The sequence below is a fragment of the Phyllostomus hastatus genome, unplaced genomic scaffold (genome assembly GCF_019186645.2).
Source record: "Phyllostomus hastatus isolate PE091 unplaced genomic scaffold, TTU_PhHast_1.1 phas_contig_86, whole genome shotgun sequence".
NCBI lineage: Eukaryota > Metazoa > Chordata > Mammalia > Chiroptera > Phyllostomidae > Phyllostomus > Phyllostomus hastatus.
The window spans coordinates 93,421,808-93,448,667 of NW_025333977.1; the positions used below are offsets into that span (position 1 = coordinate 93,421,808).

The window sequence follows — 26,860 nt, forward strand, 5'->3', positions numbered from 1 at the left end:
AAAGCCAGTATCTAAATACAAATAAATAAATACATTAATTAATTAAAAATTAAAACAAAAGATTTTTTCCTGACGTTTTGGCCAAAAACATGGATGTGCATTACACCTGGGACCACACTATACAAAGCAGAATACAGTATTCTGTGTACCAGGTGCTGTTCTAAGCAGTTTACATATGCCTTTTGAGTCGTTTGATATTAACATCAACTCTCTAAAGCAGATAAACCTATTATTATCATCGGCTTTTTACAGATGAGGCACTGAAAAGTAATTTGCCCACAATCACGTGGCTATTAAATGGCAAAAGCAGGATTTGAACTGAGTTCTGTCTGGATTTCTATGCTTTTATCATTAGGAGTACATACACCATAGGGTTATTATGAGGATAAACTGAGCTTACATATAATGTGTACAGTCCAGTGTCTGGAAGGTAGTAAGCACTCAATAAATATTCATTATTATATTTTTTCTTGGCCTTAGTTCAAAAGATTTCTCATTTATTTAGGGTTCACTAAAACAAGACTTAAGGCCAAACATATTATTTCTGATGACTGCCTTAATTCATATAGTGAGTTCTGACTTGTGGCAATCATAGAAAACAAGAATTCTTGCTTTTGACTAAAAACTCTGCAGATAAATCACAACAAAAGAAAAATACCGTCCTGGGAAAAGGTACACCTCTGTATCCACTAGTTATGTACTTTTCAAATATGCCCAAAAATGTAGTCCACAGAAAGAGCAGGCAGAGCAAACCACTCCTAATACTGTAACTTGAATCCCGACAAAAAAAGGAATTCCTTTTAAACGAGCTAAGCCAAACAGAGACTCGAGCCTCAGTAGTGCCAGATCTCAATTTTTAATTAAATCACCGATCCTCCTGCTTTTTACATAATCATCACCAAATCACCCCACCCTTCTTATCCGTGCTAGATCCCACGTTATCCGGCTTCGCATCTATCCATGTAAATTTCTTTGTTTTTTTTTTCTTTTCTAATTAGCTAGGCCTGGATAAGGAAACACTCTTTTTTTCTGGTCACTGCCTAATAACGCACCATCTGATGAAATCCATTTTAACGATACTTTCTTTCTGACTAACGCTCCGAGGTGCCGCGTCGTGGCCCCGACCGTGCGAGGTCTGATGCGCGTCAGAATCACCAACTCTAGGGAGGCGTCTCTACACTTCTGGTTCGGCCCCCAGCGTAGGCCTGGGCACAGAAAACGCCCAAAGAGCCCTTTTCTAGAAGCACTGATTTTAACCGAACGCACAGCCAGCCAGTCTCTTCAAGCCATTCCTCAGAAAGGACGGCTTAGTGGGACCATTCCCTTCACTCCCGAGATAACGCCCACAGGGAACACGCTGGAGAGCAAGCCCGAGGAGTTTTCCTCACAAAGATTCCCGGGTTCAGCCGCAAGTGGTAGCGCCCCTCTGGGGGAACAGAGGTTATGCACCCCTCGACCCTCCAAACCTTCGGGCCCGCAGCGCCACCCGTCCCAAACGCCACTCCTCATACTCAGGCCCGCCGAGGAGGCGCTCGAGTCGCTCAGGCTCGACCCTAGCACTCCGCACTAGCTAGCGCTCCCCAAGTCCCCAGAGGCCCTCATTTGGTTCCGCCCACCCTCAAAACAACAACAACAACAAAAAACCCTTGACAGACAACTGCAGCCAACCGACCCTTCCCCCACAAACCGGGTTACTTGGTCCCACCTATACCCTCCCCCCACTCCAACTCTATCCAACTCGGCTCCTCACCGAGAGACATATCAATTTTGTCGAGGTTTTCATTACTGCGGGATTTCGGCGGCGGTGGCGGAGGGGTAGCCGAGGCTCCCACTAACCGGGTACCAAACCGGTTCATGGTTGGAGACGTCGCGCTGGTTCAGTCAGTAGTGAAGGCCGGAGTCTGAGGCCTGCCACCTCCCACTCAAGCTCACAGACTAGCTCCACCGAGAGAGCGCGCACGCGTGCTAGGTCAGCCCTCACCCTCTCACCCGTCGCTGCGGGCGGGGGGAGGGGCTACAGAGACCAGTGGTCGAGGAGAGTGGCCCCACACCGGTACTCGCTTCTAGCGGTCCCTGTCGGCCAGGAGGAAATATTGCACTCGCTGCTCTGGGCTCTTGCAAGGGCCGTTGTTTCAGCAGTTTGCCTTTTCGCCCAAATTTGGGGATGCTGGACCATGAGCACCTCAGAATCACATGTCTTAAGTGAGATCATGTTCCTCCGTGTCCTTCGAGTCTCTCCTGTTACAGAAAGGCCCCTAAGCTTTTACACGAACCTTTCCGCCCCACTGCAATGCAGCCTCGGGGCAGGAAAGACCCCAGTGAACAAATATTGCACAACAGGGTCCCAGCTCCCCCATCCCTGGCCAACAACTCCACCTGCAGCTTGCGGAATCGCGGCTTCTGGACGCAAAGCAAAGGCTGAAATGGTAATTAGTGCGTCACTAGCAATAAAAGTAAATGCTAATATTTTCTGTATCTGTATCATTTCTCAACCTGCACTCTCAAAACATTGAGAAGGGTACTCACTAGAGAGATAGGTAAGTACCTCTGCTTATTTGGCTATATTACTCTCTAATTCATTTGCGTTGGGAATTAATAAAAGGATTCGTTTTCTTTCTAATCACCCCTACAGGGAAATATTACTATTTGATGAATGCTTGTGTAATATTTTTTTTCCTATTTACAAAACGTTATATTCCCTCTCCTCTTACCTTCTCCTCCAGACTAATTGCACTTATGTGGAAGCGTTTAGGTCATATCATCCTCATAAAATTTTAAAACTACCTATGACATTTGCATTTAAGGGAAAAAACAGGGGCGGGTATTCTGTCCGTTTAGAAATCTCTGCCACTTTCCTTCTTTTCTCTTCCTGAAATGTCATTTTGCATAGAAACAAACCACTGACCTAAAGTATCTCAAAACCACATAGCCTGTACTTAATTTTTCTCTACCTGAGACAAAAATATAATCACATAAAAAGAGTGAATCAGGCAAAGACAAACCTATGAAGGGATACAAGAAACTTTACTGGGGGAAGAAACGTTTGGACTCAAAAAGACCTAAGAACAACATTCTGCATGTCAAGGAGAATAGCTGGTATGCTCTTAGCACAATGTGCTTGATTTTACTTCTGTTCCATGCTGCAGCTGCCACCCTTCTCCCAACTGCTAAGAACTAGAGAAACTGGATTATAAAGATAAAAGTAAGAGAGAGACCTAGATTTTATTGAGTTGTATTTCTTTTTACTCACTTTAGTCATGTGACCATTGTGTGAACTTGGAAGAGTGTTTGGGCTTCATACTCATCTTCAATACAAGGAAGTAATTATACTAAATATATGTTACACTTAATTATTTCTAAGATTCCTTACCGTTCTAAAATCTTCGAAGCACAAGATGTTGTTCTCCCCTATCCTTCTTTTACTAGAAATAGCTTCTACAATCTCTGCTTGTTTGTGGTTACAGGAATGAATGTTAGATTAAGTTCTTAACTTTTGTGGAAGAAAATTAGTGCATTTAGAGTTTGGATACATTTTTGTACGTCAGGTACTTATAGCACAGATAATAAAAACCCAAATGTATATAAAATCCTTCCAAACACTGGTATATTCTTTTGTTCTGGTCGTCTCCCAGGCAGTGAGCCCCATCCCAAATCTCCTTAGCTCTAAAAGGACCATGCCCCAATGTTTCATAAGCAAACCCAGCTGTTGCATTTCAGACTTTCGGATTTTTCAAGGGCTGAGGGTTTCAGAGTCTTAGAGAAATCACCCAAATTCCAAAGGGAACAACAAGGAAATAAGAGACATTATAGGTGAAGATAGGTGAGTTACACACAAAACCATACAAAATAAAACAGCAACCTGTGACACACACAGCAATAGTGAAGAGGGAAATAAGCCAAGGAATGAGAACTGGGGCTTGTCCAAGAAGTCGATCAGCTAGCTTCAAGGGCAACCTTGCAATTGTCTGGAGCATGAAAGGCAACTATTCATTTAATCATATATCCATTGAGCACCAGGCATTGTAATAGGCCCTGGGGATAAAATGGTGAGCAAGGTGGATGCAGATTCCATCCTCACACAGCTTCCAGAGCAAAAACATTTTCTAAGCACCTACTATGAATAAGGCACTGTGCTGGACACCAAACGTGCAGCCTTTTTCTGGAGTACGGTAGTTGGGCAGCTTCACAAAAGTCAAAGGAAACATAGAATTCAAGTAGCTGCCCTTTTTAGAGGCTTCAGTTCATGCACTGTAGATAAAACAATAACTAGGATTGCCAGATAAAATATCAGACTAGTTAAATTTGAATTTCAGACAATGAACAATTATTTAGTAGTATAAGTTTGTTCCAGGTTTCAGATAAACAGCAATTTTTTTTTTACTATGTTGCATGCAATATTTAGGATAATTTATACCAAGTAATTATTCATTCTTTTTAAAACAGAATTAATTACTCATTCTTTATCTGAAATTCAAATTTAACTAGAGTCTTACATTTTTATTGGCTTAATTTGTCAACTTTAACATTATACTTTTCGATTAATATGTTCAGGATCTCTTTTCACAAGAGATTTACATTCTCTTCAAAGGTAAGCACAAGTCTCACATATACAAGCCTTAACTATTTTGATTAGCTCTTATGTCTTTTAAGCCTCCCTTTTTCAGCTTTATTGAGGTGTAATTAATGGACAATAAAAGACATATTTAAAGTGTGTAGTTTATACAGATGTATAGTATACATATCTTTGAAAATACTATCATAATCAGGATAATAAATATATACATCACCCCCCAAAGTTTTCCAGTGCTCTTTTGTAATCCTTTCCCCCAATTACTACCTAAGCACCCACTGATATGTTTTCTGTCACTGTAGATTAATTTGAATTTTCTAGAATTTCATAGAAATGGAATTATACAGTATACACTTTTTTTAACCTGGATTATTTCACTCAGCATAATTGTTTCAATCTGTATGCCTTCTCTTCTTTTTCTTGCCTTATGCACTGACTGGGAATTCTACTACCATGTTTAACAGGGGTGGAGAAAGTGGACATCATTTAACTGGGAGTCATATGTTTTTATTTGCTAAATTTTTGTCTCATTCTCAATCCCAGGAAAAAACATTCAGTCTTTCACCATTAAGTATGATGTAAGATTTTTTCGAAGATGCCCTTTATCAGATTGAGGAAATTTCCTTCTACTCATAGTTTGCTGGTATTTTAATCATGGGTGAATGTTGAATTTTATCTAATGCTCTTTATGTATCTATTGAGATGCCCAAATGGCTTTTCTTTTCTAAATGTATAAATGTGGTCAATTACACTGACTGATTTTCAAATGTTGAACCAACATGCATTTCTATGATAAAACTACTTGGACATGGTGTATTATCCTTTTTATATATTGCTGGATTTGTTTTGCTAATGTTTTGTGAAGCATATTGTTTCTCTTTTCATGAGTGATATTGGTGTATAATTTCCTCTTATAATGTCTTTGTCTGATTTTGGTATCAACTCCTTTGCATTGCAGATGAGGATTTTAGAATTCATATGTTGATGTAATTTGTATTATACTGGTATAATAAGGGAGTTGGGTACAATTGCATTATATATAGGTATATATTAGTTAGTATAACTATTATTATTATACTTAACTCCCTTAAGCTATGTGTATGTATAGTTTTTCTTCTGTGCTTGACTCTTCTCATTCTACCCCCTTTTACATTGTTTTCTGGTGCCAGTTTTCTTTTTGTTTGCCAGTTTTATAACTTCCTGTTCATCTTTTGTGTTGCCCTTTCCTTTGTTCTCAGCTTTTCTAGCTGTTCTGGTCTTCTGCCTTTTCATCTCAGTATTCATTCATTCATTTACTGAAACAAAGTTTGATTTCCCAGTATTTGCAAGACATTGCTACAGTGCTATGATACAGCAGAGAACATGACAGGTGGGGTTACAGGCATAGCTTGAGTCATTACTGGTCTCCCAAGTTCCTGACCATCATCAGTTTTTCTCTGAGTAAGCATGGGAACCTAAAGGGGAATTTTTCCTGGACTCAGAGGTTGGACTTCTGGCTCACTCCTTATTAGGTTTTGTTTTCTCTGGGCAGGGTAGGAGTCCTGTCTACTAAGGGTTCTAGGCCAGTTCACTGAAGGACTAATTGTGGCATTTTCTGAAGCTACACAAATTTACATAAATCTCAATTTCTCCCTATTTACATATTTTTTTCTTTTAAAAATATATTCTCAATTTGTGCTAAATAGGTTAGTAGTCTAGGAAGGTCTGGAGAGCCAGAGTCTAGAGTCATGAGGCCTTTAGGCATTTATCCTTCACCTATGCTTCTTTCTTTGCCCCTTGGCCTCCGTGCTTCTGGATGAAGAGCCCAGGCTGGATGGACTAATTCTTCTCTCTCCTTTTCCCTCATTAAAGGATCCCTTCTAGAGTTTCAGGGAGCTGGGACAGAGACACGGTGAACGTTCTTCAAATATTTAAGGATTTGATCTGTCCAGAAATAAGATTTTTAAAATTTTCATTGCAACTTTCTAAATTGTGGAGTTATATGTATTGCCTGTGGCTGGCAATGAGCTTACTGTACAATTGAATAAATGAACCCAATACCAAGTGCTTCAAGGGGGTAGACATGTTACTGTTAAGACAAAATAAAAACCAGTCAATTAAAATTTGGCAAAATTCTTCAAAAGCTCTTTAAAATCAACTCATCCTTTATGAACTGCTATAAGCTTTATTAAAAGAAAGAAAAAAGGAATTTCAAGTAAATCAGTAAATTTGGTAAAGTCCAAACACACTTGAGACCAACTCACTAGTTGGTCATGGCAAAATTGTCTAATGATTTTTAAAGATGCTAAACTGTGGAAAAACCTAACATTAACTTAAAATGTTCAAATTAATCATTATAAACTAAGAAAGTTCCATCTGAAACACTAAAATTTTGGTTTTATTGATTAGGTTGCAGCAACAAGAAAACAAATCATATTAAAATACATATTAAGATACTATTTTTTAAAAGAATTTTAAAAAATCCTTTGCTATTTTCAAGTCTAAAGAGACATGCTAACAATAGTGCAGTATTCACGTACCCTTCACCAAGATTCACTAGTAATTAGTTTTGCCACATTTGCTTTCTCTATGTATAGATATATAGCTATAATTAATACTATTTGTTGTTGGACAATTTCAAAGTAAGGTGCAGACATGATGATTCTACAGAATATTTCTCTAAGGATATTCTTTTATACAACCATGCTAAAATGATCAAGTTTAGGGAATTTAACATGCAACTCTATCCTCTAATGTATATAGTCTATATTAAAATTTGGCCAATTATTCTAATTATTATCATTTTTAACAATATATTTTTCCAGTCTAAGATCCAATCCAGGTTTACATGTTGCTATTCTTTGTCTTGACTCTTTTGTCTACTTTAAACTGAAAAAGTTTATTTGCCTTTCTTAATCTTTTATGATATTTACATTTTTGAAGATTGAAGGCAGTTTTTGCATAGATGGTCCTTCAATTTGGTTTTGTCTTATTGCTGCCCTGTGATTTGATTCAGGTTATCCACCTTGTCAAGGATAAGTGATGTTGTGTCCTTGTGAGCACTCAACATTGGGAAGTACATGATATCTTTTGTCTTCTTTGTGGTCTTTAATCACTTTGTTAAGGTGATGTTCACCAGATTTCTGTATTGTAAAGGTATCCATTTATATTGTGGAAAGATAGTTTGAGACTATATAAATATCCTATTTCAGATTTCACTAATGGCTTTAGCATCTATTGATGACTATTGCCTGAATCAATTATTACTATGGTGGCTATAAAATAATGGCTTTCAGGCCCTGGCTGGTGTAGCTCAGTGGATTGAGCGCGGGCTGCGAACCGAAGTATCGCAGGTTCGATTCCCAGCCAGGGTACATTCCTGGGTTGCAGGCCATAACTCCCAGCAACCACACATTGATGTTTCTCTCTCTCTCTCTCTCTCTCTCTCTCTCGCTCTCTCTCTCTCCCTCCCTTCTCTCTCTAAAAATAAATAAATAAAAACTTAAAAAATAGTTAAAAAATAATGGTTTTCTAGCAATCATTATTCTACTTTCATTAGCTGACTTTTATTGTAAAAAAAAGATTTTCCTCCCCCCTTTCCTTCCTTTTTCTATTTATTTATTTATATACTTATTAATATATACATATTAGTTTCCATAGAAATTCAGACTCATTTTGGGTTCAGAAATTCTCTCCTGAAAAGCAAAGGGGTGAAGAGTGTAAGGGTTGTTACTTACACTTCAGAAGAATGTAGATATGTCTATATGTCATGAATTATCATGCTCAAATTGTTTTGGATTTGGCCAGTGGGAAACATCCCTTAGCTTTCAAAATCTGAATATTTTCCAAAATGCTGCTAAGAATAATTTCAGTTAGTATAATGATAAAAAGAACATATTCATGACTATAATTGATATTGGTTGATATATTCAAGAAGACTTTCTTAAAACCAAGTTTTTGACAAATAAGTAAAAAAATGAGATTTTAAAATTTTGTCATTTGAATAACTGATTCTTGAGTGAAATTGTTTTTCTGCCAGTGGTTTTTTTAGGATCTACTATAATTTATATAAAAAATAGCATCCTGGTGATCATGGAATGAACAGGTTGTCCTGACAAGGGTGGCTCAGTTGGTTGGGTCTTGTCCATGGTTGCTGGCTTAATGCCTGAGCTGCAGGCCCAGTTTCCCATTTGGGTGTGGGCAAGAGGCACCCCATTATGTTTCTCTTTCACATCAATATTTCTTTGTCTCCTTCGCCCTCCCTTCCCCACTCTCTAAAAAAAAATAAGTAAAATCTTTAAAAACAAAACAAGTAGGTTGATCAAGATCAAATAAACTTCTTCAGATTTCTTGACTTTTAAAATATTAATTCAAGCCCTGGCTGGCGTAGCTCAGTGGATTGAGCGCGAGCTGGGAACCAAAGTGTCCCAGGTTTGATTCCCAGCCAGGGTACATTCCTGGGTTGCAGGCCATAACCCCTAGCAACCGCACATTGATGTTTCTCTCTCTCTCTCTCTATCTCCCTCCCTTCCCTCTCTAAAAATAAATAAATAAAATATTTAAACAAATTTAAAAAAATTAAAAAATATATTAATTCATCAAGCAGTTGCTAAGTAAGGTCATTTCATTTATTGAATCCTGATACTAGATACTTTTGCATATTTGACCTTTTTTTCCATTTGGACCCCAGATGCACAAAATTGAATTAATCATAATCCTTAGTTCTTTACATATTCTCATCACTTTCTATGCATGGTCAATTTTCGCTTAGTTGATTATTTTAAATAATATTATAATTAGTTATGATTTCGTAACTAATTTGATATTTATTTTTCTAAATAGTTATTTAAAAAACTGTGTACCTACAAACCCACTATTCTAAACAAAAGCTAGAACAAACAATAACCCTATGACTTCATAATTCCGCTTCTAGGTATCTACCCAAGAGAAACCCTTGCTTACATACAAGAGGAGACATGTAAAAGAATATTCATTAGCAGCACTGTTTATGACAGCAAAAACATGGAAACAACCCAAATGCCTATCAGTTAAAGACAGCATGAATAAACTGGTGTAGTCACACAATGGACTATTATATAGCAGTCAAAATTAATGAACTGTAGTGACACACAACAATATGAATAAATCTTGTCAATGTTGTATTAAGGTGAAAAAGTAGGTCTCAAAGAATAAATACAGCTTTATACCCTTTATATAAAGTTAAAACACATACATTTTATTTATTTTTAAAAGATTTTATTTTTTTTGAGGGGAATGGAGGGAGAGAGAGAGGGAGAGAAACATCAATGTGTGGTTGTCTCTCATGCGCCCCCAACTAGGGACCTGGCTGGCAACCCAGGCATATGCCCTGACTGGGAATTGAACTGTCAACCTTTGGTTTGCAGGCCAGTACTCAATCCACTGAGCCACATCAGTCAGGGCTAAAACACATAAACTTTAAAAACAATACTTCTTAGGAGTATAGATAGATGCAAAGAAACTATATAAAGATGGAAGCAGTGGAATCATAAGAGATTCAAAATATGGCTACCTGGGGTGAGGGAAAGCAGAGGGATGGGTGGGAGGGTGGTGGACACATGGCAGGTATAGGTTATTGTCATGTTTATTAACTGAATGCTTTAAAGAAAATACATGTAAACCCAGACTTGGTCATGTGAGGAAAGTCCTGTTTTCTAGAACTGTTACTATAATTTTAGTTCTGCAATTCCCAGATAAATCTGACTTTCATGTAAGTATATGTTAAGATCATTTGGGATTATACTGTATGACAAAAAATGGAAATTCATACATTTGCAGAAACAAGGTAGTAAAATCCCAATGACTAAATGGCTTTAAAATTTTTTAAAAAAGATTTTATGTATTTACTTGTAGTGAGAGGGGAAGAGAGTGAGAAAGAGGGAGAAAAACATCCATGTGAGAGAGAAACATTGATTGGTTATCTCTTGCCGACACTGACAGGTACCAGACCTGCAAGCCAAGCTTGAGTGCTCACAGGGAATCCAACCTCCACCTTTTGCTTTGCAGGATGATGCTCAACCAACGAAGCCAAACGAATCAGGGCAAAATGGCCCCTTTCTTTAAAAGTATAAGTCTGTTAGGAAAATATGAGAAAGTTTGAGCAAAAAGTATTTTTCTATATAAATGGAAATCATAATTCGCATTAAGAAACTCTTTCATTACACTTTTTACTCACAAAAAAAGGTATCTCAGGTTTGAAAATTCCTGAAAGTCATAAATTATTTATAATATAGTAACTATTTTTTTCTGGAGTTAACCTAAATCCCTCCCTTACAGACTAGTGCTGTGCTGCTCTCTCCACTTTCCTTTCCATTCTTCTCCCTAATTTACAGGCATCCTGAGAAATTGTTCATCCTCGATCCTCCAGGAAACCTTTGTCCAAAGCCTTTTCCTCCTGCACTCCCTCTGTAATCCCCAAGTAACCTGTGCTCTTCTGAGCTTGTAAACTCTTCATTAAAATGCTTGAGGTCGGCCCTGGCCATGTAGCTCAGTAGTTAGAGCGTGGACCCCAAGACTCAAAAGTGCCCATTTGAGGCCCAGTCAGGACACGTACTGCAGTCAACCAATAAATACATGAATGGGTGGAAAAACAAATCAGTGTTTCTCTGTCTTAAATCAAATTTAAACATTTAAAATGCTTGAGGTCTCCAAACACAGCAAGAGTTAAAAACCAGTATAAACGGAAGAGGGGTTAACCATAATTGAACTTCCTGGTCCAGACCTCCGACCAAGTTCTGTTCCAAAAGTGAAAAGAGCCTTGTGTAAGTAAGCACACCCGTAGGGACTCCAGAGGCAGACCCAAGGGGAATTTCAGCCTGGTGCCCGCCCACAGCACGAAGCTAGGGTCCCCAATCCTAGGAGAGCGCGGCCTCCGATTGGATAAGGGTGGATAGGATATGTTGCATGCCGGGAACGGTCGGACCTTTGTAGTGCTTCCTGGGAGTTGTAGTTTTGGGGGCCGGAAGTGGGGGTGGCAGGTATAGAAACCGCAGCTGAGGCAGAATTCACCGCCGCTGCTGTCAGGCGCGGATAGTGTGCATTACCCTGAGCTCTGCCTCCGTGCGTTCCTCCTCTGGTCCTGGGAGGGACCCAAGAACCCTGAGGGGCGAAGCGGCCTGGACACCTCTATTTAGAGAGGAGGCATGTCGCAGCCCCGGATGGGGCCAGAGCGCGCGGGAACGGAGCTTGGCGACTGTGGGGAGCGCCCGGTGGAGGAGAGCAGGTGGGCTGGGAAGGGGGCCGGGGAGTCGTGGGCAGATGGGTGAGCTGAAGCACCGGGAGGCTTGGGAGGGCTCGGAGAGCTTGGGGAGACGTGCCGGGTGCAACAGACGTGAGGCGACTGCCGTGGCTACTTGTTTGGGAAGAAATTCTGAGAAGAGGGACGGGCAGGGCGTGGATAGGGTGGAGGAGGGAACCGGCTTAGAGAGGGTGAGAGAGGGTGGATAGGATATGTTAAGGTCAGGGGGAGCAAAAGTGGGTGCTAGAGAAGAGGTGGATATTGAGGGGTGCTGTAATGAAATTTTCTAGGCCAGAGTCTATAGATAAGAGTAGGGCACAGGGTTGGTGCCCTGACTGAAACTTGCTGTGACAGCAAGCAAGTGAAGACGGTATGACAAAGATTGACGTAAAAATTCGAAGCAAAGGTTAAGCCTTGTGAGTGGTCTAGAAAGAAGCGTAGGCAGCGATGAGTGTGAGGAAGAAGGCGAGAAGGAGGGCCCTTGAATGAAAGTGGACGATTGTAATGGCAGTGGTGTGGGGTGGTGACTTGCCACTCCAAGTTGTGTGCATGCCCTTTGTCAACGCTGGATGCCTGTCAGAGAGTGGCAGGACCTCTCTGCCATGTTCTTTTCATTTTCAAACCCTTCACTCCTTCCTCACAATGCAACTAAGCAATTTCACATTCATTTATATGGAACTCTTGTCGCTGAGTTCATACTTTCTAGAAATTAGAGGGTTTAAGATTTAAAAAACTACTTTAAATGGTGACTTAAATAGAGGTGGTTCCCATATTTAGGGTTTGTTTCATTAATAATTCTGATCTTAACCGCTTAATCAGCAGTGATGGCAGGATAGAGCAAGACTGTGGCCTGAGGGAGTCTTGTTTGACTTCTAAAAACGTTCAGATACAGTTATAGTCTCAGAAACAGCTGGGGTCCAAAGACTGGAGGTAGAATATTTAATTCTGAGAAAATTAATGAGATGTGCCTGGGTGAAGACCTGACTGTTTTAAAGGCTGACTCCTCTTTTATGTTCACAATTAGCTTGTTGCCTGCTGTACAAAACTTGGGGACTGACAGGACATTGGGGTTCCTGCCTGAGATCTATGAATGATGTGCCCAGTGAAACTGAACATCTTACTTCCCTTTTCCATGTTTCAGTTTCTGCTTGTGTATATTTGGCTATCTATTCTTCCTCCAGATGTTTGTGAAATGCTTCATGTAAGAGGTCCCATATAAATTCTAAGCATGTCTTAGGGTTATTTTCATTTTCCTTTACCAGTTTATGTGGGAGAGATTGGGTTGGAAATTCAATTTCAAATTTCTTCCCCATCTAGCTGGGTTAGTTACTTAATATATTTAACAAAAATGTATTTACCTCCTGCCAGGGCTGTTAAGAGCCTTACAAATATTACCTTATTTAATCCCCATAACAAGTGGATGAGAGAAATACTCTATTATCACCATTAAACAGATGAGAAAACTGAAACATAGGATAAATAACTTGCTAAAGTCATACAATGAATCTCTAATGGAACTGGGATTAAAACTCAGGCAATCTGGCTCCAGAGTTTGCTCTTTTCATACCTGTGCTATGCTGTCTCTCACTTTGGTAATTTATAGTGAAAAAGAAATTTATAAGATAGTGAACTTTGTAGCATTCTTTGCCTGTTATTCAGGCCAGTAGGATAGTTCCTTTGCAGGTGTCTTTTTCTTTCTGTTACTCTGTCGAGGCTTGACTATATATTTATTTATTTTTTTATTCCAGTTGACATTCAGTATTATTTTATATTAGTTTCAGGTGTACAGCATAGTGGTCAGACAGTATATAATTTACGAAGTGATCCCTTTGATAATTCTAGTACACACCAAGCACCATACATAGTTATTATAATATTATTGACTCTATTCCCTATGCTATGCTTAAGAAGCCATGACTGTTTTGTAACTACCAATTTGTATTTCTTAATTCCTTCACCTTTTTCACCCAGTCCCCCAAACTCTGCCCAGTTGGCAAACCTCAGTTTGTTCTCTATATGTATGAATCTGTTTCTGTTTTGTTTGTTCATTCATGCTTGACTCTTAACCAAGGAACTCTAGTCAAAACTTAATTTCAACAGTGAGATTACTCCCATAAAGCCACTCATGTTGTTGTTATAGTCTACTCTCTGTTGGTTAACTCAAAATATGTTATTTAGTGAGATTTCATGGCATTGATGGCCTCCTTAACTCCAGATAGGCAACTGGTCAGTGCATACCTTGTGCCTGAGAATTGAGGAACTGTGGCTGGGTTACTGAGAACCTAACCTGTATGTGGCCAATAAAACACCTAATTTACAAAAATCTTCTTGTTGAGATAGCATTTTAAATTTTTTTATTATTTTTCCCTTTTTTTAGAGATACATATCCACAATTGCAAGCCATTTTTATTTTTACTTTTAAAAGATTTTATTTATTTATTTTTAAAGAGGGGAAGGGAGGGAGAAAGAGAGAGAGAGAAACATCAATGTGCGGTTGCTGTGGGTCATGGCTTGCAACCCAGGCATGTGCCCTGACTGGGAATCGAACCTGCTTTGGTTTGCAGCCTGTGCTCAATCCACTGAGCTACGCCAGCCAGGCTGCATTTTTTTAATATATGAAGGATACAGATTTTCAGTATATTTTCTGAAAGCAGTTGATGTAGTGAAACATGCATAAGCCGTATAGCCAGATAGACCTGCATTTGAATCATAGTTCTACTGCCTAACTTGGCTCATCCTGTCTGCAAAGGAAGAATGATGCTTTCCTGACTTGTAGGTTGTGAGGATTCAATAAAATAATGTGCATAAAGTTCCTCACAGAGTGCATGGTATGTACTAAGTGCAAAAAAATGCTACCGTTAGTGTCCCAGTTTTGATTCCCAGCCAGGGTACATGCCTGGGTTGCAGGCCATAACCCCCAGCAACCGCACATTGATGTTTCTCTCTCTCTCTATCTCCTGCCCTTCCCTCTCTAAAAATAAATAAATAAAAATCTTTTAAAAAAATGCTACCGTCCCCTCCCCAGTTTTTTTTAAATAAGGTAGGTGTGTTCTCTTTTTGTTGCCGTTTGCAGTGGTATAATCTGTTCATCCTCCTTCCATGGCTTCTCTATCTGAGTTGAGCACACTGAGGACCAGAGTTTTGGCCTAGCTTTTAACTTCATCCTTGGAATGTAGTTATGTCATAGTTTTTCCTGTTTTCCACCTAGCTGATTATCACTGTAGCAAAATGTTGTAGTGCTTAGGAATGATACTTCACTTTTCCTAGGGTTTTTAAAGTGCCAGTTCTTTTTGGAGATTTTTCTGGTGTAAGTACTAAACAATTAAAAAAAAAGTTCTTGTAACATTGCTCTGTTACCCTACACTACTTCTGTACTTGGAACCCAGCTACATGTACAGTTTTCCTGGTGCAGTGATGTAAATAGAGTCAGAATTCAAGTATTAAGATATGTTTTAGTGTCTCTAAACTGAGCCCATTCCATTGACAAAAATCTTTTCCTCTTCTGTTCTCTATCTCATTTAATAGAATTTTCCATTCAATCAACCAAGCCAGGAGCCTCAGGGTAATTTTGTTTGTTTTTTTAGAAATTTGAGGGCAAGGCATCTTTTTAAAAAATCTTCACCTGAAGACATTTTTTCCCCCATTGCTTTTAGGGAGAGCAGAAGGGAAAGAGAGAAACATTAATGCAAGACAGAGAAGCATCTATTAATTGCCTCTTGTATACTCCTGGACCAGGGATTGGTGGCCAGACCTGGGATTGTAACATCTGGACCAGGGGTCACGTGGGTCTGGATTGGGGGTTGAATTTGCTGCACCTGGACTGGGGATTAATTGGCAACCTCGGTATGTGCCTTGACCAGGAATGGAACACACAACCTTTCATTTACAGGATGACGCTCCAACCCACTGAGCCACTCCGGCCAGGGCCAGAGTGAAATTTGATGATATTTCCCTCTTCATTTTCCATATCCAAGTAGTCACCAGGTCCTCTGAATTCTGTTCCTGATTTTTCTCTTGAAGATTTATTTTTTCTCCATTTCCAAATATATTGGCTTATGTTAATGAAAAATCCAGAGAGTATTGTTTTAGGAATGATCAAATGTAGGTTTGTGCTTACACAAGAATTTGTCCCTATCTGCATGGTGTTTATTCTGGTATGTTAACTCCATTCTTCATTCTCAGGCAGATTTTTCTACAGCACAACCCTTAGAAAATTCAAGTTTAACAATACCAACCTTAACAACAACAACAAAAAAGAATGTAGTCTTAATAGGTATAGCAAAAGCAAAAATTCTGGGCTCTTTTTGGGTTGAATTGAATTATGCTCCTGTTCCAGGGTATGGAGTATGCTTGAGTCAGGCCTAAATTATGTGCCTAACCCAGGGTCCTGGGTAAGGTGACACTTCCTTAGAACTTTATGGGCCAAAGTAAGTGGCAGAGGTGTGATTTTTCTGTAGAAAATTGGGGTTTTGTTACAAAAAGAAAGGATCATGAATTCTGGGCAGATATAAACAAAATATTCACTGAAGAACTTTATTACCTATCATAGTGGATTATCTTGGTAGCCTTATAACTAACCTCCCAATCTGAACTCAAGTCTCCCAATTCCAGATAGCTTCTACATTGCTTTTAGCTTAATTTTTCAGAAGTAAAGTTACTACAGTATTTTGCTCAGTGGTTTCTCATTAAAAATATAAAATAGTTAAAACTCCTTCCCTGTTATTCAATCTGTACTTCAGTCCCTATGAAGTCCCAGTTACAAAACTGCATTCAATTGCTCTCACATCTCCTTCCTCATCATTCTTACTGTTGCCTCTACATTCCCTGTAATACCTCTTCCTTTGCCTGGAGAGCTCTTAGTCATCCTTTAAATAATGTTCCTTCAGAAGGCATCCTTTCACTGTCTTTTCATCTCTCATACTGCAGCATTTCTCACTTCGCAGCTGCACTTTTATGTAAGTGCCCATTTTCCCCATTGCATTCTGAGTACCCTGAGAGATGGGGACTCTTTCTCTTTAACCACCGTAAGCCTAGCATAATGCCTAATATATAATTGGTGTTCAGTGAATATTTGTTCAAGGAATGAAAATCGTAACAATTTGACTATGCCTCATAGTTGGGCAGGTGCCAGTGGTTCTGTTGCCATTGAAAGGGCCTTTTTCTCCCCTTTCTCCTTATTCATCGACCATGCTAGGAGCTGACAGTTTATATAGCACTGGCAGCAAAGTAGGATGATCACATGACTTTTGAACACTCCATACTGCTAGTCCAATTAATACAAGAAGACCCTGCAGAAACATACTGTTGGAGTTTTGGTGGACAAATGCTATTGTCAGAACCTAGAAAGGGGAGATGTATCAGCTGACAGCAGGATTCATAAGCTGAAGTTTTTCTCAGTATCTACCTTTCCCACAGCTGTTTCTACTTTTTATAGCTAATTTATCACTTCTTTCACTAAATGGATTTTTTCCTGGTTTTTTTTTCTGTTTTGTAATTTTTGTTAAGTTTCACAAACCTACCTTGGTGGTCATAGAACAGCTCTGTCCAACATGGTAGCCACTAGCCACATACAGTTATTTAAGTTTAAATTGATTTAAATTAAATACAATTTAAAATTTCAGTTCTTTAGTCATACTACCCAGATTTCAGGTGCTTAATGGCTTGGCTGTCATATAGGACAATGCAGATATAGAACATTTCCAGCATCACAGAAAATTTGACTCAACAATGCTGTTACAGATGTAAATCTGAATTTTTTCAGGAAACAACTACAGCATACTTACATGTTTTTAGTTCTTCTGGATTGGGTCCACTTTGAAGTTTAACCCACACTTCATTGGGAGGAGACAAGATTGTTAAAAGAAGTCATAAATTGTAGTGACTAAATAGGGGGTACTTGGCAAACTATCTCTCCGAGTTTGTGGAGCCATGGCCTTTGTCAATGAAACTTGTAATTACCCTGCTGGACTGTAGGACTGAAGAGAGCTTTTACTAGGAAATAGTCAATAAAATCCCATAGTTTCTAAAAGATCCTCAGACAGTCTCCCTATGTATGAGCTCTCTCATTTGGATGCTTTTGAGAAGAAAACAGTAAGAGTCATAATGATTCCTCTTCCACTCCCCGTCAACACCATTCATTATTTTATTTTTTCCTCCTCAAGAGTTCTTTGAGAATTTAAAATTTTCCATGGAATTGTTTTTTATTTGTTTGGGGTTTTTTTGCTCAACTGTCTTACTGCTTTCTGGCCAGAGAATATGTTTGTACTACTTTTACTTTTGAGGATTTATTGACTCTGTGTGTGTGTGTGTGCCTTAGTGCACGGCCAATTTTTGTGAATGTTCCTTGAGTGTTTTAAAAAAGTGTTCTCAGGATGTAGCTTTCTAGATGTAATAGAAGAGCTTTATCATTTATATATTTTTCAGCTCTTACCACTTTTTTACTTTTGGTTTTCACAAACTGAATGTTAATTCCCCCATTATCATTGTTTTCTCGTTTAATTTTCCTTTTTGTTTTTTTCTGCAGTTTTTGTTTTGTGTCTGTGTTTTGTTTTATATATATTGAGGCCATGTTATTAGATAACATAAAAATTAATAGAGCTATAATTTTATTATGCCCTGTTTGTCTTTTTTTAGTGATTGTTGCTTTGAATACAACCTTGATATTAATATCATAGTTTCCTCCTGCCATTTTGTTTGATTAACTTTTTTGTTTCAATTAGTTGAGTTTATTCTATTGACATTTATTTTTATTTCATATCTGGTCTTAATTCTAACATTAAAAAATGACTTTTAGTGGGCAGTGGGAATGGGGGTGGATGGAGGAGGGTGTAGAGGGGATAAATGGTGATGGACAGAGACTTGACTTTGCTAGTGAACACAATACAGTATGTAGATAATGTGTTGTAGAATTGTACATCTGAAACCTGTATAATTTTGTCAACCAGTGTCACCCCAATAAATTCAATAAAAATGACTTTAATAGTGTTGTCTTGCTGTTTCCTTCCCTCAGTAATTTCAAAGGTAGTTTTAGTTATAATGATGGCCACCTTTTACTTTAAAATAGTATTTCTGAAACTGAGGTGACTGAAGCACTGTCTTTCCTCTTGTGCCTTTGTTATTGAGGGGGTGGTATGTGCCTTTTTACCTTGCTTGTAAAGCACTCTGCCACCCAGACAACATAAGGTCTGACTGTAAAGTAATGAGGTTGGCTTTCTTATATAACCCACGAAATCAACCTTATTGTGTTGCAGTAAAACATGTTTCTTGCATTCTCTCAAGTAAGCAAATTTGAGCCTCTGATAGGTACAACGTACATCCAATACTGAGGAAGTCTTTCCCAGCTTTTCCTCTTCAGTGAGAGCACCATGAACGTAAATAGGGCCTTGGAGTCTGTGCTCACTAAGAAGAAATTTGACCTTAGTTTAAATGCATTTGAGATAGTCTCTAGATGTGGAGCACTGTGACCCATCTTAATTATTTTGCAGACTGTCTAATCCCAGATAGTTTTTGGCAGAACTTTCTCTGAAGCAGAATGGGTAAGAAGGCTTTCTACTAGGTACCACTTCTAATTTAGTTGGATTTATTAGACTTATGGCTGGAATTTCAGAGGTAAAGGACAGAAAAGGAAAGGAATATTTCTATACATTTCTCCACTCTGGAACAGTTGTTAACTTCATTTTACAAATGAGGGAACTGAAGCTTAAAGCATTTAAATGGTTTCCTCACAGATGCACAGCCAGTTTGTAGAGACCTATGATTCAAATTTAGTTTCGCCTGACTGTGAAGCTTGTTCTCTTTCCACTGAATGACATTTTCTCTCTGCTTATTAAAAATACAAACCAGCCCTGGCTGGTTGGCTCAGTGGATTGAGCACCAGCCTGTGAACCAAGGAGTTGCTGGTTTGATTCCCAGTCAGAGCACGTGCCTGGGTTGCGGGCCAGGTCTCCAGTTGGGGGCACACGAGAAGCAACCACACATTGATGTTTCTCTCCCTCTCTTTCTTCCTCTCTTCCCCTATCTCTAAAAATAAATAAATAAAATCTTTAAAAAAACACAAATGGAATAGAAAAGACATGGTCCCTGTCCTTAAGGAAACAAACCACATACTGTTAAATGACAATGTTGCTTTTTTAAAGGATTATTAGGAGGAATGATTTATAGCAAATCAGATTATTTAGTATTTTTTGAGAGAAGGTTGAATTAGAGTTGAGCCTGAACCCCTGAATGGGACAAGAAGAGAAGCCTTCTAAGTGGAAATGTCTGCATGAATAAAACCATGGTAGTAGGCTTGAGGTTGGCATGGTTGTAATAGAGTGTTTTAGGGAGAGAGAGAGACAGAGACTGTATTTACATGAAGAGTACTGAGCAGGAAAGTTAGTATTTAGATTGGGCACATAGGATAGAGAATTTTGAACTCCATACTAAGGAGTTTGTAAACCTTCCGTGGTTAGGTTTCTAACATAAAGGATTTTTACCTCCTTTTGTTAAATCTACTTGTTGAAATTCAGTAAATTTGATATCATTCAAATTTTGTGTGATTTGTGAGACTTTTTTTGAATAGGTATGAGGTTACACAGCATGCCTACAAGTACCGCTGATTCTCTCCTAGACATTAAGATTCTGCTGTCAGCCATTAAAGGGATGGTGCTTGCCAGTGGTTAGGTTCTCCTAGGCACACCAGAGTGGAGACAATTATAATAGAGTCAAGTATGGTTTTTTCCATAATAAACATATTACAGTATTTCTTTTAAAAAATCAGTATTTAATGATGAGTTCTACAAATTAAATACTTTCTAATTAAAAACAGAAAATATGGAGCCAGATAAAAAGAAAATTGCTACCTCAGTGTTACCAATCATTATTTTATTTAATTATGTTTTTCTGTACTTTAAAGAGGAACCCATTACTTCTTTCCAGGAAGTGCTTTCCAGCATTAAAAGTCCCAGGTACTTGCCTGACCACAATCTTTCATATAAGATGCCCTTGATACTTGAGTATTTAAAAAATCCTCATGATAGTTTACAGCTTCTTGTTTAAGAATTGTGTTTAGATTATTGATCTTTCATTAATTGATAGCCTCAAGGAAGGCCTAAAGAACTCTTTTCTACTTCTCCTCATATAACCAAAATTAACCACTATTAACATATTATTTCTCAGTATTTTTTTAAAGATTTTATTTATTTGTTTTTAGAGAGGGGGCAGAGAGGGAGAGAAACATTGATGTAAGTGAGAAACATTGGTTGCCTTCTTTTTAAAAAAAATATTTTATTGATTATGCTATTTCAGCTGTCCTAATATTTCCCCCTTTGCCCCCTCCGTCCAGTACCTCCATTCCCTCCAGCAATCTGCCCTCTCCCCACCCCCCGCCCCGTTCACATCCGTGAGTCCTGCATATCAGTTTTTTTTGGCTGCACATTTCCTATGCTATTCTTAACATCCCCTTGTTTATTTTGTACCTACTAATTTATGCTTCTTAATCCCTGCACCTTTTCTCCCATGCTTCTCCTTCCCACTCCCAGCTGATAACCCTCTAAGTGATCTCCACATCTATGATTCTGTTTCTGTTCTAGTTGTTTGCTTGTTTAGATTAAGTTGTTGATAGTTGTGAATTTGTTGCCATTTTAATGTTCATGGTTTTGATCTTCATCTTTTCCTTAAATTTCATATAAAATGGCTTGGTAATGATGAACTCCTTTACCTTTACCTTGTCTGGGAAGTACTTTATCTGCCCTTCAATTTTAAATGTCAGCTTTGTTGGGTAGAGTACTCTTGGTTGTAGGTCCTTACTTTTCATCCCTTTGACTACTTCTTGCCAGTCCCTTCTTGTCTGCAAAGTTTCTTTTGGGAAATCAGCTGACAGTCTCATGGGAACTCCTTTGTAGGTAACTCTCTGCTCTTCTCTTGCTGCTTTTAAGATTCTCTCTTTATCTTTAACCTTTGACATTTTAATTATGATGTGTCTTGGTGTGCTCTTTTTTGGGTCCAATTTGTTTGTGACTCTCTGTGCTTCCTGGACTTGTATGTGTATTTCCTTTACCAAATTAGGGAAGCTTTCTTTCATTATTTTTTCAAATAAGTTTTCAGTTTCTTGTTCTTCCTCTTCTCCTCTGGTATCCCTATGATTTGGATGTTTTCATGTTTGGAGATGTCCCAGATGCTCCTTATTCTATTTTTGTTTTTTTGAATTGTTTTTCTTCTTGCTCTTCTGATTGAATGCTCTTTTCTTCTTATGTTCCAAATCATTGATTTGATACTCAATTTCATCCTCTCCACTGTTGGGTCCCTGTAGATTTTTCTTTATTTCACCTAATATAACCTTCGTTTCTGCCTGGGTCCTTTTTGTGCTGTTGCAGTACCCAATGAGTTTTTTGAGCATCCTGATAATCAGTGTTTTGATCTCTGCATCTGGTAGGTTAGTTATCTCCATTTTGTTTAATTCTTTTTCTGGAGTTTTGTTCTGTTCTTTCAATTGGGCCATATTTCTTTGTCTCCTCAATTTGGCAGCCTCCCTGTATTTTTTTCTGTGTATTAGGTTCTTTGACTCCCTGTCTTAGTACCATGGCCTATTCTTAGAAGAGCAGACCTGTAAACTGTGTGGAGTGGAACCTGAAGTGACCACCAGGCTGGGGCAACCCCTTTCAGTGCTTTGTAGCTCTATGTGCAGGGGAGGGGAGGACAATGTCCTGCTGGGTTCTGGAGGTTTTCCTGGAAGGAAGCTGCCTCCCACCATTCACCCTGTTTCCAGTCTCCTTACTTTCTCCCCTGTGCCACTTGTGCCCTTCCAGCTGTTGCCCTTGTGCTGAATCCCAGAGGAATTAGGTCTGTGTAAGTCCTAAGTCTGGCTGGGCCCTTTAAGAGGAGTCTCCTGATAATCTGGCAATTTTTTCTGCCATCCCTCTGGTTTTTACAACCAGAAGTTATGGGGATTTATCTTCCTGGCGCTGGAATCATGGGCTGCTGGGTTGTCTGGTTTGGGGCTGGGATCCCTTGCTCCTGAGGTATCCCTCTTGATTTTTATCCATCACATGTGAATGTGGGACCCCCATTCCACTGCCTCTCCATCTCTGTCCAAGTCTCTGCCCCCCTACATGTTTGGATGAATGTGGCTTCCTAAATCTTTGGTTTTCAGACTTCCATACAGCTCGATTTTCTAACAGTTCTGGGTTATATTTATGTGTAGTCTAGATGTAATTGTTTTCTGTAGTGGTAGGAGAGGCAAAGCATGTTTACCTATGCCTCCATGTTGACCAGAAGTCAACTGGTTACCTTCTGTACATGCCCTAACCAGGGGCCAAACCCACAACCCAGGCATGTGCCCTGACCAGGAATTTACAGGATGACACCCAAGCAACTGGGCCACTCTGACCTGGGCTACTTCTCAATATTGTTATGTTGAGATCACAAATATAATTTTATATTCTGCTTTTTATACTTCAACTTACTATTATTAGCTTTGGAAACTTCCTAATCAAAATTTTTAATGGTTTCACAGTATTCCATTATATAATGTCATATATCTCTCCTCGCATTCCAGAGATCAAATCATTACCTGACTTGAGGCAACCTGATTTTCAACTCTGACCTCAGGTAGATACTACTATCCATTTCACATAAATGACACATTGTAGAGGGGATATGCCAATAAGTTGAAACTATTTCCTTTTACCACTAAAAAGAACCTTGGGGGTTGAAAATAGGCCATTATATATTTCTTGGATTAAGTATCACTTTATAGTTGCATAATATTTACTATTTTTTCACCTATTTAATGTAACACTTTAAAAAGTAACATTTGCCTATAGCTTTTCTGTTTTAATCTTGAGTGTCACTTCTAATAGTAATTTGGCAACCTTAAGACTGAGTTGGCATTTAGGAAAACTCTTTTTCCTTGGATATCCTCATTTGAGTTGCTTAAGAAATTCCTGTTCCTCTTTAAAGGAGGAATGTAGTCAAAACCCTCTCAAAAGAAAATAGGTAGGACTTTATTCTGAGACTGGATTTACTGCTTCTTGATGATTATTCAGGTAGAGGTAAATTATGCTGGCTCTTGCCATTCAGGCCTGGTGCTTCCTTGGCAGAGGGTGAGCAGCTTAGAAAGACTTTTAATTTATGGTGATTCAAGGAGAATACTCTGTGTACCTGCAAAAGTGGCTCTGCAAAGGGGTACTTTAAACCTAATATACTTCAAAGGGCTGGCCTATGCCCAGATAGAGGTTATCTGTGAATACAGAGAGATACCACCCAAGTAATACTTATCAGGCAGGTTTAACTTAGGAAAGACTGATCATACTTGCTAAAATGTGGTTAAAGAATGGGGAAGGATATTTGATTTCTGGTGGTGATCTGTTTAATTGCATCTAAGATTCAGATATGAACAGATTACTTCAACCACTGTATATGGGCTTCAATTGAATTTAGTATTTGAATTCTCTGAAAATGATAGCTGTATAATTAGGATAAAGGAGTCTAAAAAAAGTTAAGACACTAAACTGACTAGCTACATAAATTAAAGATTTTTTTAAAGTTTACTTTTCTTCTACATGAGTATGTACCAAATATAGATGGTTTGGTGTATCTTAGAGTAAGAGCACATTCTTTTGTAGCTTTGGTATCTCAGGTTCACTTTAATGTGGGGAAAGAAAATTCTTTAGTTTTGTCCAGAAAAGTTGTTGGAGATCTGAATGTTCAAGATTTCTAGGATTTCAGTGCTCTTTGTACAGTTTTGGCATCAAAGCCCTAGGATGATAGGGCAATTGGTGTCTGCTTTCAGGATTTATCATGATGCTCTTTGACAATTAAGCTTGTAAGATCAGTAGAGAATGAATCAGAACACAGATATGCAAAGTAACTTGGGAACCAGACTGGCTGTCAGGCCTGCAAGACTTCATTGAAACTCATTGCAATGCAAAAACTGGGTCAGTCTGAACAGGCCGGGTTAGCTCTGAGGAAGCATAGGAGATGGAGAGTCACTTAAGCAAAAGTTGGCAACCAGCTGGTCTCTGTAATGGCAGTCTCTCACAGTATAACAATAAATGGCATTTTAATGACCACCTCAGTCCTGTGTGCATCTTAGTTATTTTAAGATATCTCTCAGGCCCGGTATAGAAAGAGAACAGGGAAATTGCCAACAGGGACATGAAAAGGTGTTCCACGTCACAAATTATCAGGGAAATGTAAATGACAACCACAATTAGATGTTACCTCACACCTGTTAGAAGGGCTATCATCAAAAAGATGAGAAATAACAAGTATTGATGAGGATGTGGAGAAAGGAGGACCCTTGTGCACTATTGGTGGGATTATAAACTGGTGTAGCCACAATGGAAAACAGTGTGGTGACACTTCAAAATATTTAAAATAGAACTACTATATGATTCAGCAATTCTCTTTCTGGGTATATGTTCAAAGGTAATAAAATCACTATCTCAAAAAGACATCTGCAATAATTTAAAAAGAGATATCTGCACCACTGTGTTTATGGAAGTGTTATTTATAATATCCAAGACATGGAAACAACCTATATGACCCCTGAAAGCCTAATGGATAAAGTAAATGTGATATTGATACACACACAATGAAACATTATTCAGAAGAAAATCTTACATTTGCAACAATATGAATGGGCTTTGAAGACATTATTCTAAGTGAAATAAATCAGACAGCAAAAGACAAATACTGTATGATCTTATTTACATGTGAATCTGAAAAGCCTCATATCATAGCAACAGAGAACAGATTGTTGGTTGCTAGAGGTAGGGGATGGCAAGTGGGGGAAATGGGTGAAGGTGGTCCAAAGGTACAAACTTTTAGTCATAAGACAAATAAGTTCTGAAGATGTAATATACAGCATGGTGACTATAGTTAACAATACGTATTGTTTATTTAAAGTTGCTGAGAGAGCAGATTTTAAAAGTTCTCATCATAAGAAAAAAATTGTAACTGTGAGGCGATGGATGTTTACTAAATATGTTGTAGTAATCAGTTTGCAATATATATATGTCATATATATATATATGTATATATCTCAAATCATTACATTGTATACCTGAAACTAATAGAATGTTATATGTCAATTACATCTCAGTAAAGTTGGGGGTGGGGAGGAAGAAAATAGAACAGGACTCTCTCTAGTGGCTAAAATGTTTTTGTTTTCTTTTTAAAGATACAGTATTACTTTCATTTATTTTATTTTAATTAATTAACTTATTTTTAGGCAGAGGGGAAGGGAAGAAGAAAGAAGGGGTGAGAAACATCAGTGTGTGGTTGCCTCTTGTGCGCCCCCAACTGGGGACCTGGCCTGTAACCCAGGCATGTGGCCTGACTGGGAATCCAACTGGTGACCGTTTGGTTCACAAGCCGGTGCTCAGTCCACTGAGCCACTCCAGCCAGGGCTGGTGGCTGAAATGTTTAATGGTGTCAGGTTCAGAAAGCCTGGTGTCTCCCAGTTTGAATAAATTTTTGGCCTCAAGGCTTTCAGAGCAGAAGACCAGAGTGAGATCCATCTAGATTTCTCTTTTTAGATGGTATTCCTATACCAGACCTAGCCCAATTCATTTAATTTTATTTGTCTGCCTTTACTGTATTCATCCACTTTTTAAAATGGCTCAGAAAATGTACAAAAATGTGTAAGAGAGGTTAATTTTGAGTACAGATAGAAAGGATTCCAATTCAGGACCCTCCCAAACCTATAGGAATTTAAATGATGTAAAATAGTTATGGTGAAGGTTCTGTGACGAAATGATTACCATTCTCATTACTGTTCTTGAAAAGAGGAAAGAGTAGTATTCTGAAGAGAAATTAAGGGGCAAGGTAAAGTGACCAGAATAATAGCTGGGGACCCAAAAGAGGGAATTTGACATTGCAGCTCCTCCTTATCCAGTTTGATTCAGTGCATCCAATTTTTTTTTTCATTCAGTTGAAGTTGGTTTTGAGTTTTTATTGGGTTGGAAGCTGTGGTGAGAAAATGCTGGAGACTTAGAAAAATCTTAAAGGTCATCTAGGGCAGCAATTTGTAAACTTTTTCACTAGGAGAATAA

At 38.5% G+C, this 26,860-nt stretch overlaps 2 protein-coding genes across 7 annotated transcripts in view; one reads left to right on the top strand and one right to left on the bottom strand.

Moving 5' to 3' along the window:
- FYTTD1 (forty-two-three domain containing 1) overlaps window positions 1-1,982 on the bottom strand; it is a 30,655-nt gene extending 28,673 nt beyond the window's left edge. The window contains exon 1 of the mRNA XM_045851667.1: window positions 1,751-1,982. Coding sequence (XP_045707623.1) covers window positions 1,751-1,856 — 106 coding nt within the window. The 5' untranslated portion in view covers window positions 1,857-1,982. The remainder of the gene's footprint in view (window positions 1-1,750) is intronic.
- A 308-nt stretch (window positions 1,983-2,290) lies between these two features.
- Window positions 2,291-26,860, top strand: part of RUBCN (rubicon autophagy regulator) — a 68,706-nt gene continuing 44,136 nt past the window's right edge. For 5 of the 6 annotated variants that reach the window (XM_045851362.1, XM_045851365.1, XM_045851364.1 and 2 more), the window contains exon 1: window positions 11,555-11,810. In XM_045851362.1, coding sequence (XP_045707318.1) covers window positions 11,731-11,810 — 80 coding nt within the window. In that variant the 5' untranslated portion in view covers window positions 11,555-11,730. Of the gene's footprint in view, window positions 2,427-11,554; window positions 11,811-26,860 lie in introns of those variants that run through there. The other variant, XM_045851367.1, reaches the window with a different exon arrangement.